This window comes from Prionailurus viverrinus, chromosome A2, assembly GCF_022837055.1.
Source record: "Prionailurus viverrinus isolate Anna chromosome A2, UM_Priviv_1.0, whole genome shotgun sequence".
NCBI classification, from domain to species: Eukaryota; Metazoa; Chordata; class Mammalia; order Carnivora; family Felidae; genus Prionailurus; species Prionailurus viverrinus.
In genome coordinates, this window is record NC_062562.1 from 58,838,978 (window position 1) to 58,853,474 (window position 14,497).

The following is a 14,497-nucleotide window of genomic DNA, read 5'->3' on the forward strand; positions in this document are numbered from 1 at the left end:
CCACAAGAAGGGATCTGGAGGCTGGGCTGCTGTATGTGGGCCTGTTAAATGCCTGATACTCAGCCACGGGCTGAGCGAAGGCTGTGCCTTGTATTTCTCACTGTTGTGGCCTGAGTGCCCAGCCTGGAGCCTGGCACGTATTAGGTGCTTGCCTCATCTGTTGGGGGGAAATGAAACTTTGAAAGACGGAACCGTTCCTCGGTGTGACTCCACCAGGTTCGGGGTAAGCCGATCTCCCTCCCCACTTGTGGTCTGGTTGTTTAAGGGGGGTGTCGGCAACACTGCCCTCCGGTTTGATGGCTAAACTGCGGGAATGGGGGAAGGACTGCCCTGGGGGCTGCTGATCTGATGCCGTTTTTGAAGCTTGCTCTCAACCGACACACTTTGGAGACCTGAGCTCTGTGCAGGGAGGACGCACCACACAGCGGCTCTCCAGCCCCGCCACGATCAGTCACCCACGGGGCTTCAAAGGGGGCTTGGAGGAAAATGTCCAAGTACATACCAAATTGAGAAATACTCCCATTACTAGGATCGGATACTGCTTGACACTGATCTCTTAAAAATGCTAGTTTGGCCCCATGGCAACCGCTGTGTAAAACTCTCAGATGAGCTTCCATTAAATACAGGAGACATTCCAGACTGCTGGTGGGACACAGATGGGTCTGGCCTGATCTGCCTCCTATGCCTGTGAATGCTGCTTAGCATCCCGGACGCACACACACGCTGGCACACACGTGCATGCACTCATCCACGTGCACACTCACACACTCACCACAAAATCAGTTCCTGTCAGTTCAGCAAAATGCCCTAAGCAGCCCGTCTGGTCATACTTCCGGGGAAGACACAGACCGAGTTCTAGAACAATCCCAATCAGAGCCCTAACGGCAAGGGTCCTGATTCTGTGAATTGCCTCGAGTTGGCTCATCACTGCTGTCATCTCGGTTCTCAGTTTTCCCTGATGGGGCATTCACGTCTCTCTTTCCCTTACGGTTCTGGGTCCTCAGTGGACACCCTTCGGAGGTCCCTGTGCCTCAGGCCCTGTGCTGGCACACAGTGCCTTCAGTGACCTTCTGCATTCTCACCAGCTTGGTACTGGTGGGGCAGGTGCAATGGACCATCTGCTCTGCTCTTGTCCCCTTCTAGGGAAGCAAGGAAAAGGAAGGAGGTGCTCAGCCTTGGTTACCATGGCAATGTAGTAGCTCTTTGGTAAGTGGGGGATGGGATTTGGCAGCCTTGGGGACCCTGGGTGAACTTCCCCCTCCAGACAAGGTACTGATGGTGGCCAGGCTCCCCAGACACGAAGCTTCCAATGTGCTCTGCCTGAGTCTCTGCTCCCAGCTTCGGAGGCCCAGATCCTGGCCTGAGCTCATGGCAGGCCGCCTTCCAGCAGAAGTTCTTTCAATAGAGAAGGGCAATCCCCTGCTGGCTGGGCCTCGAACTCAGGCCCCAGACGGTGCCTTCCCCTGCCCCAGGCATTGATCTCCTCATGTCTTTCCCAGGGAGCGGCTGGTCCACGAGTTGGACACGACGGGGGAGCTCTTGGTGGACCTGGGGTCAGACCAGACGTCCTGCCACAACCCGTTCAATGGCGGTTACTACCCTGTGCAGCTGGGCTTTGCAGAGGCGCAGAGCCTCATGGCCTCCGACCCGGCTGCATTCAAGAGCCTGGTCCAGGAAAGGTGATGAGTTCCCAGGGCCCAGGGGGCACACACAGCCAGCAGGAGCTTTTAGACTGCGGACTCTGGCCTCTGCCTGGTCCCCCAGGGGCCAGCTGTGCAGCCTTAGGCAAGACCTTGAATCTGTCTGAACTGTCTCCTCATCTGTCAGATGAGATGGAAGTAAGCAGAGCTGGCTGAGCTCCACGGGATGGGGCTGGGGGTGACAGTGGTGAGGCACAGAGGGCCTGCTTTCAGGGCCTTGCTGGTGGGTAGGGCTGATCACTAACTGCTGGCCTGTTGCAGCCTGAGGAGGCAAGTCTCAGCCATCAACCGACTGGCCAAAGAGAACTTCTTCTTTTGGGACTATGGCAATGCCTTCCTGTTGGAGGCCCAGAGAGCAGGTGAGAGAAAATGAAGGTCACATGAGGGGCCCCCAGCCTCCCAAGCTTGGAGGGGCCAAGATTTTGGGCCTTGGGAATACTCCCTTCTCACCAGCCAGGAGTAGCCTGGCAGGTGCCCTGGAGAGGTGGGGGCCATGGCCTGCAGGTTTCACTGTGCCCCTGCCTGGACCTTCTGGAAGCTGGTCTTGCCAGGTCCTTGGCCTCTCTGGGCTTCAGTTTATCCATGTGCCTTAAGAACACAAAGTACCAGGGCGTCTGGGTGGCCCAGTTGGTTAAGCGTCCGACTTCGGCTCACATCATGATCTCACAGCCCATGAGTTCGAGCCCCGCGTCGGGCTCTGTGCTGACAGCTCGGAGCCTGGAGCCTCCTTCGGATTCTGTGTCTCCCTGTCTCTCTGCCCCTCCCCTGCTCATGCCCTGTCTCTCTGTCTCTTGATAATAAATAAATGTAAAAAAAAAAAAAAAAAAAAAAGAGAGACACAGTGGAAAGTCACCCCCCCACCCCCAGCCCTTTTTCTGGTGCCAGCTCCCCTCCTGGAGTTCGAAGGTTCTGGCGTGTCATGTTGGGAATGTGGGCACAAACATGTGTATGCCCCCACCCGGCCCCACACCAATGGCAGCACTTGCTGTCTCCCTTCTTCATCGTAAAATGAGACCCAGGGAGGCTTCCCTATCAAAACTGGCGTCTTTGTTTAACTCACCATCTGGGTAGTGGTATAAGTCCTCACCTCGGGGCAGGGCCCGCCAACCCTCCAAGTGATTCTGGGCGGGTTCTGTGCCCGCAGGAGCTGACGTGGAGAAGAAAGGCGCCAACAAGACAGAATTCCGCTACCCTTCGTACGTCCAGCACATCATGGGGTGAGTGATGGGGTCACCTGCGGCATCTGGGTCCTAGACATTCAGGTTGGAAAAGTCCCCAAGTAGGAAGAAGGAGGAGGTAACCAGAGAGAGATCGGGCTGACAGTGGAGGCCACCAGGCCACATGAAGGAATTTGGGCTTAAGCAACACAGGGACAGGGATGGGAAGCTTGCCAGCCCATTTGTGCACAAGATGGGACCAGAGAGGAAAGGAGAGGAGGAAGGCCATGGTCTCCTTCTTGGATTCATCATGGGTGAGGAGGCAGAGACCCAGGGGGCTGCACTGCCAGGCTGCAGCAGGGGGCAGCGGGGTTGGGGAGGGGGGCTGTCCAGAGAGGACGGTGGGCCCAGGGGGCTGGGTGAGTGCAGGAGCCAGGCGGGGCCCAGGCCTCTCCATCCCTCTGCCTGGAGGCCACCTAGGAAGGTCAGTTCACCCAAAGCAAACTTGGCCAAGTCCCCACAGTTAAACTCTTTCTCCCAACTACTTGCTTTTAGTTCACTGATTTTCAGGTTGTCTTTGTAGTAGTTGCACTAGAAAGGAATTTCTGCCTGTGTCCCGGCTTCTGCAGCAAGAGACAGTGCCGGTCTAAGAGGAGGGACAGAGAACCGGGATGGGGGTGGGCACTGAGGGGAGAAGGTGGGGTTGAGCAGGGGAGGGGACCTGGGGGGCTGGCCTCTGAAACTTGCTGTGCAGTTAGCGGCTTAGGGGCGTCCAGCAACAGTTCTGGATGCTGAAGCCCTGACTTCACGGGCCCACACACCGCGTCCCCAACACACCCCTCTCAGTTCTGGAGCACTGTAAGTAGACCTCCCCTCCTTGGTCCATGGAGGGTGCAGCCAGGCTGCATTTTGTCCTCGCAGAGACATATTCTCCCAGGGATTCGGGCCTTTCCGCTGGGTATGCACGTCAGGGGACCCCCAGGACCTGGTGGTCACGGATGAGCTGGCCACGTCTGTGCTGGAGGAAGCAATTGCTGACGGAGGTGAGGCTGCAGGATGGGACACGTTCACAGGCAGGTGGCCCACCACAGGCTCCAGGGCAGCCCGCCCCCTTGACGCAGCCCCCCCTTCCCTGCTCGTGCTCAGCCTGGCCCCTGGGGCACGAGAGCACGTGGACTTGGGGTTTGTGCCTGTCGGCGGTGCTTCTGATTCTTCGTAGCTGTCCTCTGTGCCCACTCTGCTCTCCCCATGTCCGTGGGTCTGTGGTCTCTGCGACAGAGAGCTTGCACTGCCTTCCCACGTGGATGGTGGTGGTCGTCCCCGCGTCCCTGCCCCCGCCCCTGGTTTAACCACAGTCGCTTCCTGTGTAGTGCATGTGACGTTGCTTCTCATGTGGAGAAGAGAAGGCAGGGGTTTTGTGAAGCTTCCTCAGCTGTCAGGACTCCTACCCGCACTTCTCTGCAGCTTTTCTGCAGGTCTGGGCCACCTTCTCTCTGGTTTGCTGCGTATGTCCTTCAACCTTTGGCTGCTTGTTTTTGATCCCCAGGGCCATTCGCCCCTGCTGCCCACATCCAGGCTGGGCAGGCTGGGACAGGTCCAGGATACATGGGTGCAGGGCTGGAGAACAAGGGGAGGGTGGGAGGAACTGGGCAGGCGGAGGCCTCCTGGGAAGGAAGAGATCCTCTCTTAGAAACCTGTCCTCCGGGAAGAAGCCCTGAGCTGCGGCATCTGCAGGTGGCCCCCGCGTAAATACTCTCAGAGTGGCTGATTCCCATCGAAGCTCCATGCACAGCAGTGGCAGCGTTTGCAGCAGGCAGGCAAGAACGTGAACAGGGAAGGGGTAGAGACCAAGAGAGAGACAGACAGATCCGAAGCAGGCTCCAGGTTCTGAGCTGTCAGCACAGAGCCTGACGTGGGGCTCGTACTCACGAACCGTGAGATCATGACCTGGGCTGAAGTCAGTCGCCCAACCGACTGAGCCACCCAGGTGCCCCAAGCGTCTGATTCTTGGTTTCTGCTCATGTCATGATCCCAGGGTCATGGGATCCGGCCCCGCGTTAGGCTCCGGGCTGAGCATGAAGCCTGCTTAAGGTTCTCTCTCTCTCTCCTGGGACGCCAGAGTGGCTCAGTTGGTTAAGTGACCACCTCTTGATTTCGGCTCAGGTCACGATCTCACGGTTTGTGAGTTCAAGCCCTGTATCGGGCCCCACGCTGACAGCTCGGAGCCCACGTGGGATCCTCTCCCTCTCTTTCTGCCCCTTCCCCACTCACGCGTGCATTCTCTCTCTTTCACAATAGGTAAATAAACAAGAAAGAGTCTCTCTCCTTCCCTCTGCCCCTCCCCTGCTTATGCGTGCGTGTGCACACACTCTCTCTGAAAAAGTGTAAGTTTATTTAATTGAAATTTTAATGGTATCTGTGTCAACCACTGGGTCACACCATCCCTGAGGATTTAACTGTCTGCTCTCATGAGCTAGTGGAAGCAGGTTCCTGAGCAACACAGCTACCACCCGACTCTGCATGCCCCCCACACTTTAGCTGACCGGCCTGCTTTCCTGGGATAGGAACTCAACTTCTTCCTACCTCTGCGCCTTTGCCTTTGCTGTTCCCTCTGCCTCAAATACTGTTCCCTCAGCCTTTTGTGTGGCGGGTTCCTTCTTAGCATTTCGATTGCCGCTTGACAGCTACCTCCACAGAAAGGCCTGGGCCCCCCCTGACCCGTCACCCTAGTGACCACTTCACCATATTTCTTTCCTTCATGGCCCACAGCCTCCTCTGTTCCCAGTGCCTGGCCCAGTGCCTGGCATACAGTGAGGACTCAATAGTTGAGGGAATGGATGGATGGCGATGAGTGGCTGCCGGAGGGAGGGCCTGTGCCCGAGCCCCACGGGACAGGGGCTCCTGGTGCCTGCAACACCACTCTTTCTCCCTGCAGTGAACCCGGCTGTGAAGCTGCAGTATGTGGACAACATCCGCTGGATCCGGGAGGCCGCCAGGCACCGGCTGGTGAGGGCTCCGCCTGGCGGGAGGCAGGGGTGGGCCACTGGACTGCCCTGACCAAGGCGGGGTACCGCTGGCCATGCCCGGGCTGGCAGACGTGAGCCCCGGGACGGTGCCAAACACACCCCGTGGGACTCCCTAGGTGGCAGCCTCCTTGGCCTCAGAGGAGGCAGCAGCAGCCACCTCACCCGGCAGGCTGCGGGACCTTGAAAGGGTGGCCTGGGGCCTGGGGGCAATGGCCAGGGCCAGTCGGGTCGTTGCTCACCCAGCTGATTCGCAAACCGCTCTCTCAGGTCAGGCCTCCTGGCTTCTCAGCTGTGTGACTTGGGACGAGTGGCTCAGCCTCTCTGAGCTTCCTGTCCCGGCTGGGCTGGGCAGTGGAGCCGCTGCTGACGGTCTGCACACGGGGGCTGTGGTGGTGCACGTGCTTGGCACACGCCCTCTGGTGGCAGTCTGCAGGAGGCACTTCCGGCCCGGGCTGGGCAGAGGGTGTATGCGCGTGCTCCCGGGCATGCGAACGTGACTCAAGGTGATGCCCGGTGGGGACATCACTTTATACTGATGGGTCAGAGAGGTGTCTCTGAGGAGCTGAGTTGTGAGTTCAGCTCTAAATGCTGGAGGACTAGGGGGCGGGGGAGCAGCCATATGACAGTGGGGGGAGGCAGAGGACCAGCCAATGCACAGGCCCTGAGGCAGCAGTGGCCTTGGTGTACGGAAGACGAGCAAGAAACGAGCCTTTGACTCACACGGCTTTGTCCACAGACCCCGATAGCCAGACGCAGCTGCCGCATCCGCACTGGCGTGTCCTTGGCCTGGGGGTCCCCGGGCCAGAAGGGGGACTCCCTTGAGCACCGCCCCCATGTCCTGGGCTTCTGTGACCCAACACCCCCCACCCAAAGCGCCACCTCCTCCTTGCCCAGTGGCTTGCACACGTGTTTCAGCCACAGAGACCCCCGTGCCAACAGCGGTCTCTGTGACCACACAGGGTCTGAGACACCCACCGGACAGTTGTTGAACTCGAGGGTCGGGGCCTCGGGGAGGATGGGCGGGAGTGGAATTGTGCAGGGCCAGTCCAGAGGCGGGCCTGGAGAAGAGGAGGACCCCAGCCTTGAGGGAGGGGCACCGACAGAGTGGGAAGGGGCTGGCGGGAGGTTGGGAGGTCAGGGGCATGGGGAGTGGCCCTCTGGAGGCCGCTACAAGGGCCGTGAATAACCGGGACTGTCTCTTCTGTGTTTGAGTTGGAGTTTTCAGAGGTTGTGTTCTCCCTACTTAGTTCACGTTGCTCTTTGTCTCATGAAAGATGATGATTGCAGAAGGCCATCCTTTTTAAACATTTTAATTGAGTTTCGCGTAAGGTTCACTCTTGACGGACCTGGGAGTCCTATGTCGGTTTGTCTCCAATTTCCTTTTTCTGGATCCAAGCCATCCGAAAATCTCTCCAGTGCTGGTTTATACTATAGTCTTTCCCACAAGGCTTTGAGGCAGCCGGCGTGAGGGCAGTATGGCCTTGGTTAGCAAGTCACGAGGAAGGAAGGGCCGCTCACCTGACCACGTTTGCTGGCGGGGCCGTCCAGACGGAGCGCTGGCTTCAGGCTCACGGTCAGGGGTGGCATAGCTCCATCACTGGCTCCAGAACATTCCAGCCCATTCCAGGACGCGTGGCCAGGCTGCAAGGGAAACACCTGGAGAATCCGGGGCTTCTCAGCCTCACAACTACTGATGTTTGGGGCCAAATCATTTTTTTCAATTGTGGCAACATAAAATGCCCCCTTGACATAAAATGCCCCCTACACTTTAGCCGACTGGCCTGTTTTACTGGGATAGGCCCAGCTTCTTTCTACCTCTGGGCCTTTGCACTTGCTGTTCCCTCTGCCTAGAATACTGTTCCCTCAGACTTTTGTGTGGCTAGTTCCATGTGGTTACTGTATTAACCATTTCGAAGGTACAACTTGGTGGCTTCAAGTACACTTCCATTGAGTGTAACCATCACCACCATCTCTCTCCAGACCTTTTCCATCTCCCCAAACTGAAACTCTGTCCCCATCAAATAAAACGGCTCCCCCAACACCCTCCCCCAGCCCCTGACCCCCACCTACTTCTGTCTCTGTGTGTTTGGCCACTCTATGGGCCTCGTATAAGTGGGATCCTACAGTATTTGTCCTTTCGTGACTGGCCTCTTTCGCTGAACGTGATGTCCTCAGGGTTCATCCATGTTGTAGCCTGTGTCAGAGTTTCCTTCCTTTTCAAGGCTGGATGATATTCCATCGTCTGCTTAGAATGTATATACCTTGCTTGTCCCTTCGTCCGTCAGTGGGCACCTGGATTGCTTCCACATTGTAGCTATTGTGAGTGCTGTGAACTTGGGGGTGCAAATATCTGCTTGTGTGCCTGGGGACTTGGATAACTCTTTGTCGTGGGGGGCCGTTTCAGGATGCTTAGCAGGACCCCTGCCCGTGCCGACAGCACTCAACCGTGTCTCCAGTCATTCCCTAATGTCATCCTGGTTGAGGACCACTGTGCCAGTGACTCCTTTTCACTTGCTGGAGTTTCCGTTTCGTGGGAGTAACCTGTCTTACCCTCCAGAGGTGCGGCATCCTGATGGATGAGTCTGCGGGCTCTCAGCCATGTCACCGACTGCCCGGGGCGGTCGTGGGCGGGTTCTTGGCCCCTGTGCCCCAGTTTTCTCATCTGAAACGTGGAGCCTAGGGTGAGAACAACAGCAACTTCCTCATAAACTCACCGATGAGTGACTGTGTGCAAAGTGCTTGTAGTTGTGCCGGGCACAGGCCACAATTGCATTGTGTGGTGGTATTATTGTCATTGGAAGGACTCAAGCAAGGGTATGTTCGTAAGAGGTGGCATCCCTGAGATGGGCAGGTCAGGGTCTCAGAGCCCACTCCTGGGGTTGACCCTCGAGGCAGTGGATCACGGAGGGACAGCTGGGGTCCCAGACTGCACATGGACAGGCAGGGGTTTGGCGTGACTGCCTGGTGGGCTGGACATGAGGGTCTACCTTGTACCACACACCTCAGGGTCCTCCGTGACCTCCCTAGAGGGGACCATCTGGCCGCTGGTGGGACCTGTCACCCACATCTATCCCCTGCGTATCCCTAGGTCCCTGAGGTGCCTCTTCCCTCCCTTTTCTCTGCAGGTGGTGGGCTCCCAGGCGAGGATCCTGTACTCAGACCAGAAAGGCCGTGTGGCCATCGCTGTGGCCTTCAACCAAGCCATCGCCCATGGGAAAATCAAGGTGACACATTCTGTGCTGCAGGCAGGAAGCTTCCCTTGGGCTCCTGCCCTTGGGTGCTGGCACTGCCCTGAGGCCCTCGGCTCTGTGTTTATGTCAGGTGGGAGGCAGATAACTGGGGACCCGAAGTGATGAGGCCTGGCCTGCAACCCAGCCTCTGACATGTTCCCTGCTGTGTGACCTTGGCGGGTCAGATGCCCTCTCTGAGCCACAGGTGCCATCTTCTGTGAGGGGAGAATTATGTCAATCTCAAGGCCTGGGTGAGGATTAGGCGAGTCACTTTCCATGCAAGCACTTCCCACATCTTCCTTGAATTCTCCTTTTATAAACCATGACAAATTTCCCTGGTGTTCCCTCATTTTCCTCCCCGTCAGCCAGCCTACCCTGGGGGACATGGAGCTCTGGGCACACTCCTCTGGGGGCTCATTTTCTAAGTGCGTGCCGCAGGGTTCTTGCTGGCATCCCTGTGTTTGGGAGTGCCAGTACTAATGATCAGATGTGAAAGGGAAATCAAGTTGGATGAATGTGAAGGCTGTCCTGGTGGGTGGCTCCGGTGGCAGTAAGGACAGCTCCCAGACCACCTTGGGAACACTGCCACAGTGCCACTGCTCAGCGTGCTTATGGAGATGAGGACGGCTGTGGCAGCTGTCCCAGGAGGGCTCCACAGGAACGCTCACATCCAGGCTGCAGTCGGCTGGTTGTCCTAGAGAACCAGGTCTTAATCATTCATTCATTCCGCATGCTCGATTGAGAGCCTCCTCTACCCCAGGCTTATTCTAAAGCACTGGGGACCACGTGGCAGAGAACAAAGTAGACAGGGTCCCGGCCTCCTCCACTCACTGGGGAAGGGAAACTGACAATGCAGGATAAAAGCATAAATTCAGAGGGAACTTCAGATGGTGATGAACATGAGAAGAAAATGAATGGGGGTGACGGGGTGGGGGTGATGGGTTATGAGTGATGGGGGGGAGTGGTGACTCTAGGTGGGGTGGGGTGATGGGGTGGGAGAATGGTGACTCTAGATGGGGTGGGGGTGACAGGGTGGTGGGGTAGTGGTGACTCTAGATGGGGTAGGGGTTATGGGGTAGGGAGAGTGGTGACTCTACATGGGGTGGGGGTGAAGGGGTCGGGGGCAGTGGTCTGTCTGATGGGTGGTCAGAACAGGCCTTCTGAGTTGCTGATGTAGAACTGAAACCTGAATATCTGGGAGGTGCTAGAATACCAGGGGGTTGGCAGTTCAGGGCACATACAAAGAGGCGATAGCAAGCCTGGCTGGTTCAAGGGAAGAAGAGGGCCTCTTAATTCAGAGAAATGGGAGCTCCCCTTTTAGCAAGGTACATCTGAAACATCTATGCTTTTCCTCTTCTTCTTTTTTTTTTTTAATTTTTTTAAAATTTGAATTTTAGTTAACATACAGTGCAATATTGATTTCAGGAGTAGAATTCAGTGGTTCATCACTTACATACAACACGCAGTGCTCAACACAAGTGCCCTCCTTAGTACCCATCACCCATCTAGCCCATCCCCCACCCACCTTCCTCCATCAACCCTCAGTTTGTTGTCTGTCATTAAGAGTCTCTTATGGTTTGTTTCCCTCTCTTCTTTCCCCCCACTTTCCCATATATTCATCTTTGTTTCTTAAATTCCACATGTGAGTGAAATCATATGATATTTGTCTCTCACGGACTGACTTTTTAAAAATTTTTTTTTAATGTTTATTTTTGAGAGAGACAGAGATAGACAGTATGTGAGCAGGGGAGGGACAGAGAGAGGGAGACACAGAATCTGAAGCAGGCTCCAGGGTCTGAGCTGTCAGCACAGAGCCTGACGCGGGGCTGGAATTCACGAGCTGTGAGATCATGACCTGAGCCAAAGTTGGTTGCCCAATCAACTGAGCCACCCAGGCACCCCTGACTGACTTATTTCTCTTAGCATAATACATTCCAGCTCCATCCTCCTCATTGCAAATGGCAAGATTTCATTCTTTTTGATGGCTGAGCAATATTCCTTTGTATGTATGTACATCATTCATCAGTTGATGGACTTTAGGCTCTCTGTAGTTTGGCTATTGTTGATAATGCTGCTATGAATATCAGGGTCTATGGACCTCTTTGAATCTGTATTTTTGTATCTTTTGGGTAAATGCCTACTAGTGCAATTGCTGGGTTGTGGGGTAGTTCTATTTTTGATTTTTTGAGGAACCTCCATACTGTCACCAGAGTGGCTGCACCAGTTTGCGTTCCCACCAACAGTGCAAGAGGGCTCCCCTTTCTTCACATCCTTGCCAACATCCGTTGTTTACTGAGTTGTTCATTTTAGCCATTCTGACATGTGTGAGGTGGTATCTCATCATGGATTTTATTTGTATTTCCCTGATGATGAGTGATGTTGAGCATCTTTTCATGTGTCTGTTAGCCATCTGGATGTCTCAAAGAAGTGACCAGGAAATCTGAACGTTAGGTAGGAGACAGACAATGCCTCCTATGCTTCCTCTTCTTGAAGAAGGTCTATTTCCAGGGGAAGGGATCTGAAGGGTGTCTGGTGTGGCCTGACCTTTGACTTCTGCCCTCTTCCAGGCAGCTGTGGTAAACACTGTCAGCTGATACCTCATATCTTTCCCTGCTGCAGGCACCGGTGGTCCTGAGCCGGGACCACCATGACGTGAGTGGCACAGACAGTCCCTTTAGGGAGACCTCCAATATTTACGATGGTTCTGCCTTCTGTGCAGGTGAGGAAGACAAAAAATTTTTTTTTAATTTTTTAATGTTGGATTTGACTTTGTTTAGAAATCAATTGATTCATTCAGCGAGTTATAATGTTGCAAAAAATGTTCTGGCATCTGAGAGAATTGGCATAGGGTCACCAGCCCAGCACAGCGAGGTTTCTGGAACCTGGGATTTTTCATTTTTAAATTGGGCAAGTGCCAGGAAAAACGGGACAGTTGGATGCCCTAGACTTGGGTGTGCACCTGACCCTGTCACTTGCTGGGCAAACTTCAGTAAGACTTAAAGTCTCTGAACCTCAATATTCTCATCTGTAAAATGGAAATAACAATTGTGCCTACTTCAGAGGGTTGTTGTGAAGAAGGAAATGAATTAATACTTGTGCAGCATTAGGTAGGTGTCCCACAGCCAGTGTTCACTGGTTATCTGCTGCAGCTGCTGTTACCATTCTACTTCTATACCCACTACAATTATAATCATCACAGAGGCTGGTGGGTTCTAGGCCTGGTATAGCTTGCTCATTCCCAGCACTGGAATGCTCCCTCCATTATGGATGGGATCCCAAGGAAAGGAGGTGGACATTCAGGAACCCAATCTGTATCACTTTTTTCAAGGAATTGATACGTTTCATATAAGTTATCAAATTTGTAGGTATAGAATTGTATTCCTTTACTTATCTTTTTGATGTCTGTGGGGTCAGTTGTGATGTCTCCTCTGTCATTCCTGATGTTGGTGATCTGTGTTTTCTTTCTTTCTTCTTGATCAGTCTGTTAAGATATTTAACAACTTTATTGATCTTCTCAATAAAAAGCTTTAAGTTTCATTCAATTTTTTTCTATTGCTTTTCTTTCTTTCTTTCTTTCTTTCTTTCTTTCTTTCTTTCTTTCTTTCTTTCATGTTTATTTTGAGAGACAGAGAGACAGAGCACAAGCAGGGAAGGGCAAAGAGAGAGGGAGACACAGAATCTGAAGCAGGCTCCAGGCTCTGACAGAATCTGAAGCAGGCTCCAGGCTCTGAGCTATCAGCACAGAGCCTGACATGGAGCTCAGACTCACAGACCGCAGGATCATGACCTGAGCCGAAGTTGGATGCTCAACTGATTGAGCTACCCAAGCACCCATTTCTATGTTTTCTGCTTCCAAATTCATTAATTAATTCCCAATTCATTAATTTCTGTGCTAATGTTTATTTATTATTTATTTTGAGAGAGAGTGCAAGCGGGGGAAGAGGGAGAGAGAGAACCGAAGCAGACTCCACACTCAGTGTGGAGCCTGATGCAGGGCTCTATCTCATGACCTGATCTCCCAACAGTGTGATCGTGACCTGAGCCAAATCAGGAGTTCAATGCTCAACTGACTGAACCACCCAGGCACTCCTGATTTCTGCTCCAATCTTTAGTGTGTCCTTCTTTCTGCTTGCTTTGGATTTAACTCACTCTTCGTTCCCCAGCTTCATAAGGCAGATGAGGAGGTTACTGATTTGAAACCTTTTTTCTTTTCGAATTCTAGTATTTAATGCTATAAATGGCCCTCTAAACAGTGCTTTCACTGCATCCTACAAATTTTTAAATATTTTCACTTTCATTCAGTTCATAATATTTGTTATTTCCTATAAGACTTCCTCTTGGATCCATGGGTTACCTAGAAGTATGCTTTTAAGTTCCCAAGTTTTAGGAGATTTTTCAGATACCTTTCTGTTACTAACGTCTTTTTTTTTTTAAGTTTATTTTATTTATTTTTGAGAGAGAACGTGCACATACAGAATAGGGATAGAGAGAGAGAGAGAGGGAGAGAGAGAATCCCAAGCAGGCTCCGTGCTCTCAGCATGGAGCCCAATGCAGGGCTCAATCTTATGAACCACTATGAGATTACGACCCAAGCTGAAGTTAAGAGTCAGACGCGGGGCGCCTGGGTGGCGCAGTCGGTTAAGCGTCCGACTTCAGCCAGGTCACGATCTCGCGGTCCGTGAGTTCGAGCCCTGCGTCAGGCTCTGGGCTGATGGCTCGGAGCCTGGAGCCTGTTTCCGATTCTGTGTCTCCCTCTCTCTCTGCCCCTCCCCCGTTCATGCTCTGTCTCTCTCTGTCCCAAAAATAAATAAACGTTGAAAAAAAAAATTAAAAAAAAAAAAAAAAAGAGTCAGACGCTTAACCCACTGAGCCACCCAGGTGTCCCTGTTACTAGTTTAATTCCATTATGGTCTGAGAACTTAGTTTGTATTCATTCTGTTCTTTTAAATGTGTTAAGTGCTGTTTTGTGGCCCAGAACATGGTCTATTTTGGTGCACTTGAGAAGAACATGTGTTCTGCTGTTATTTGGTGGGTTCTACAGATGCCAGCTAGGTTCAGTTGGTTGCTAATGCCATTCTGGTCATCTGGATCCTTACTGATATTCTTCCTAATTCTGTAAATCACTGAGAAGGGAGCAGTGAGTTTGTGGATTTATCTACTTCTCCTTTCAGGTCTTACCCATTTTTGCCTCAAGTATTGTAAACCTACGTTGTTAGGTGCACACTCATTTCAGCTTATGATGTCTTGCTGGAGAACAGACCTCTTTATCATCATGTAATGTTCCTCTGTGTCCTCTAATAATAGTCCTTGTTCTGAAATTCTCTGATATTAATATCGTTGATGTTAGTATCTTATGGCCACGGTAACAAAATACCACAAACTTT

At 53.1% G+C, this 14,497-nt stretch overlaps 1 protein-coding gene across 1 annotated transcript in view; it reads left to right on the forward strand.

The window, feature by feature from the left end:
* UROC1 (urocanate hydratase 1) overlaps positions 1 to 14,497 on the forward strand; it is a 40,449-nt gene that overhangs the window by 19,032 nt on the left and 6,920 nt on the right. Inside the window, exons 10-17 of the mRNA XM_047849815.1 lie at positions 1,144 to 1,206; positions 1,500 to 1,679; positions 1,962 to 2,059; positions 2,845 to 2,917; positions 3,779 to 3,900; positions 5,793 to 5,863; positions 9,009 to 9,107; positions 11,733 to 11,832. Of these exons, the coding sequence (XP_047705771.1) occupies positions 1,144 to 1,206; positions 1,500 to 1,679; positions 1,962 to 2,059; positions 2,845 to 2,917; positions 3,779 to 3,900; positions 5,793 to 5,863; positions 9,009 to 9,107; positions 11,733 to 11,832 (806 nt within the window). The remainder of the gene's footprint in view (positions 1 to 1,143; positions 1,207 to 1,499; positions 1,680 to 1,961; positions 2,060 to 2,844; positions 2,918 to 3,778; positions 3,901 to 5,792; positions 5,864 to 9,008; positions 9,108 to 11,732; positions 11,833 to 14,497) is intronic.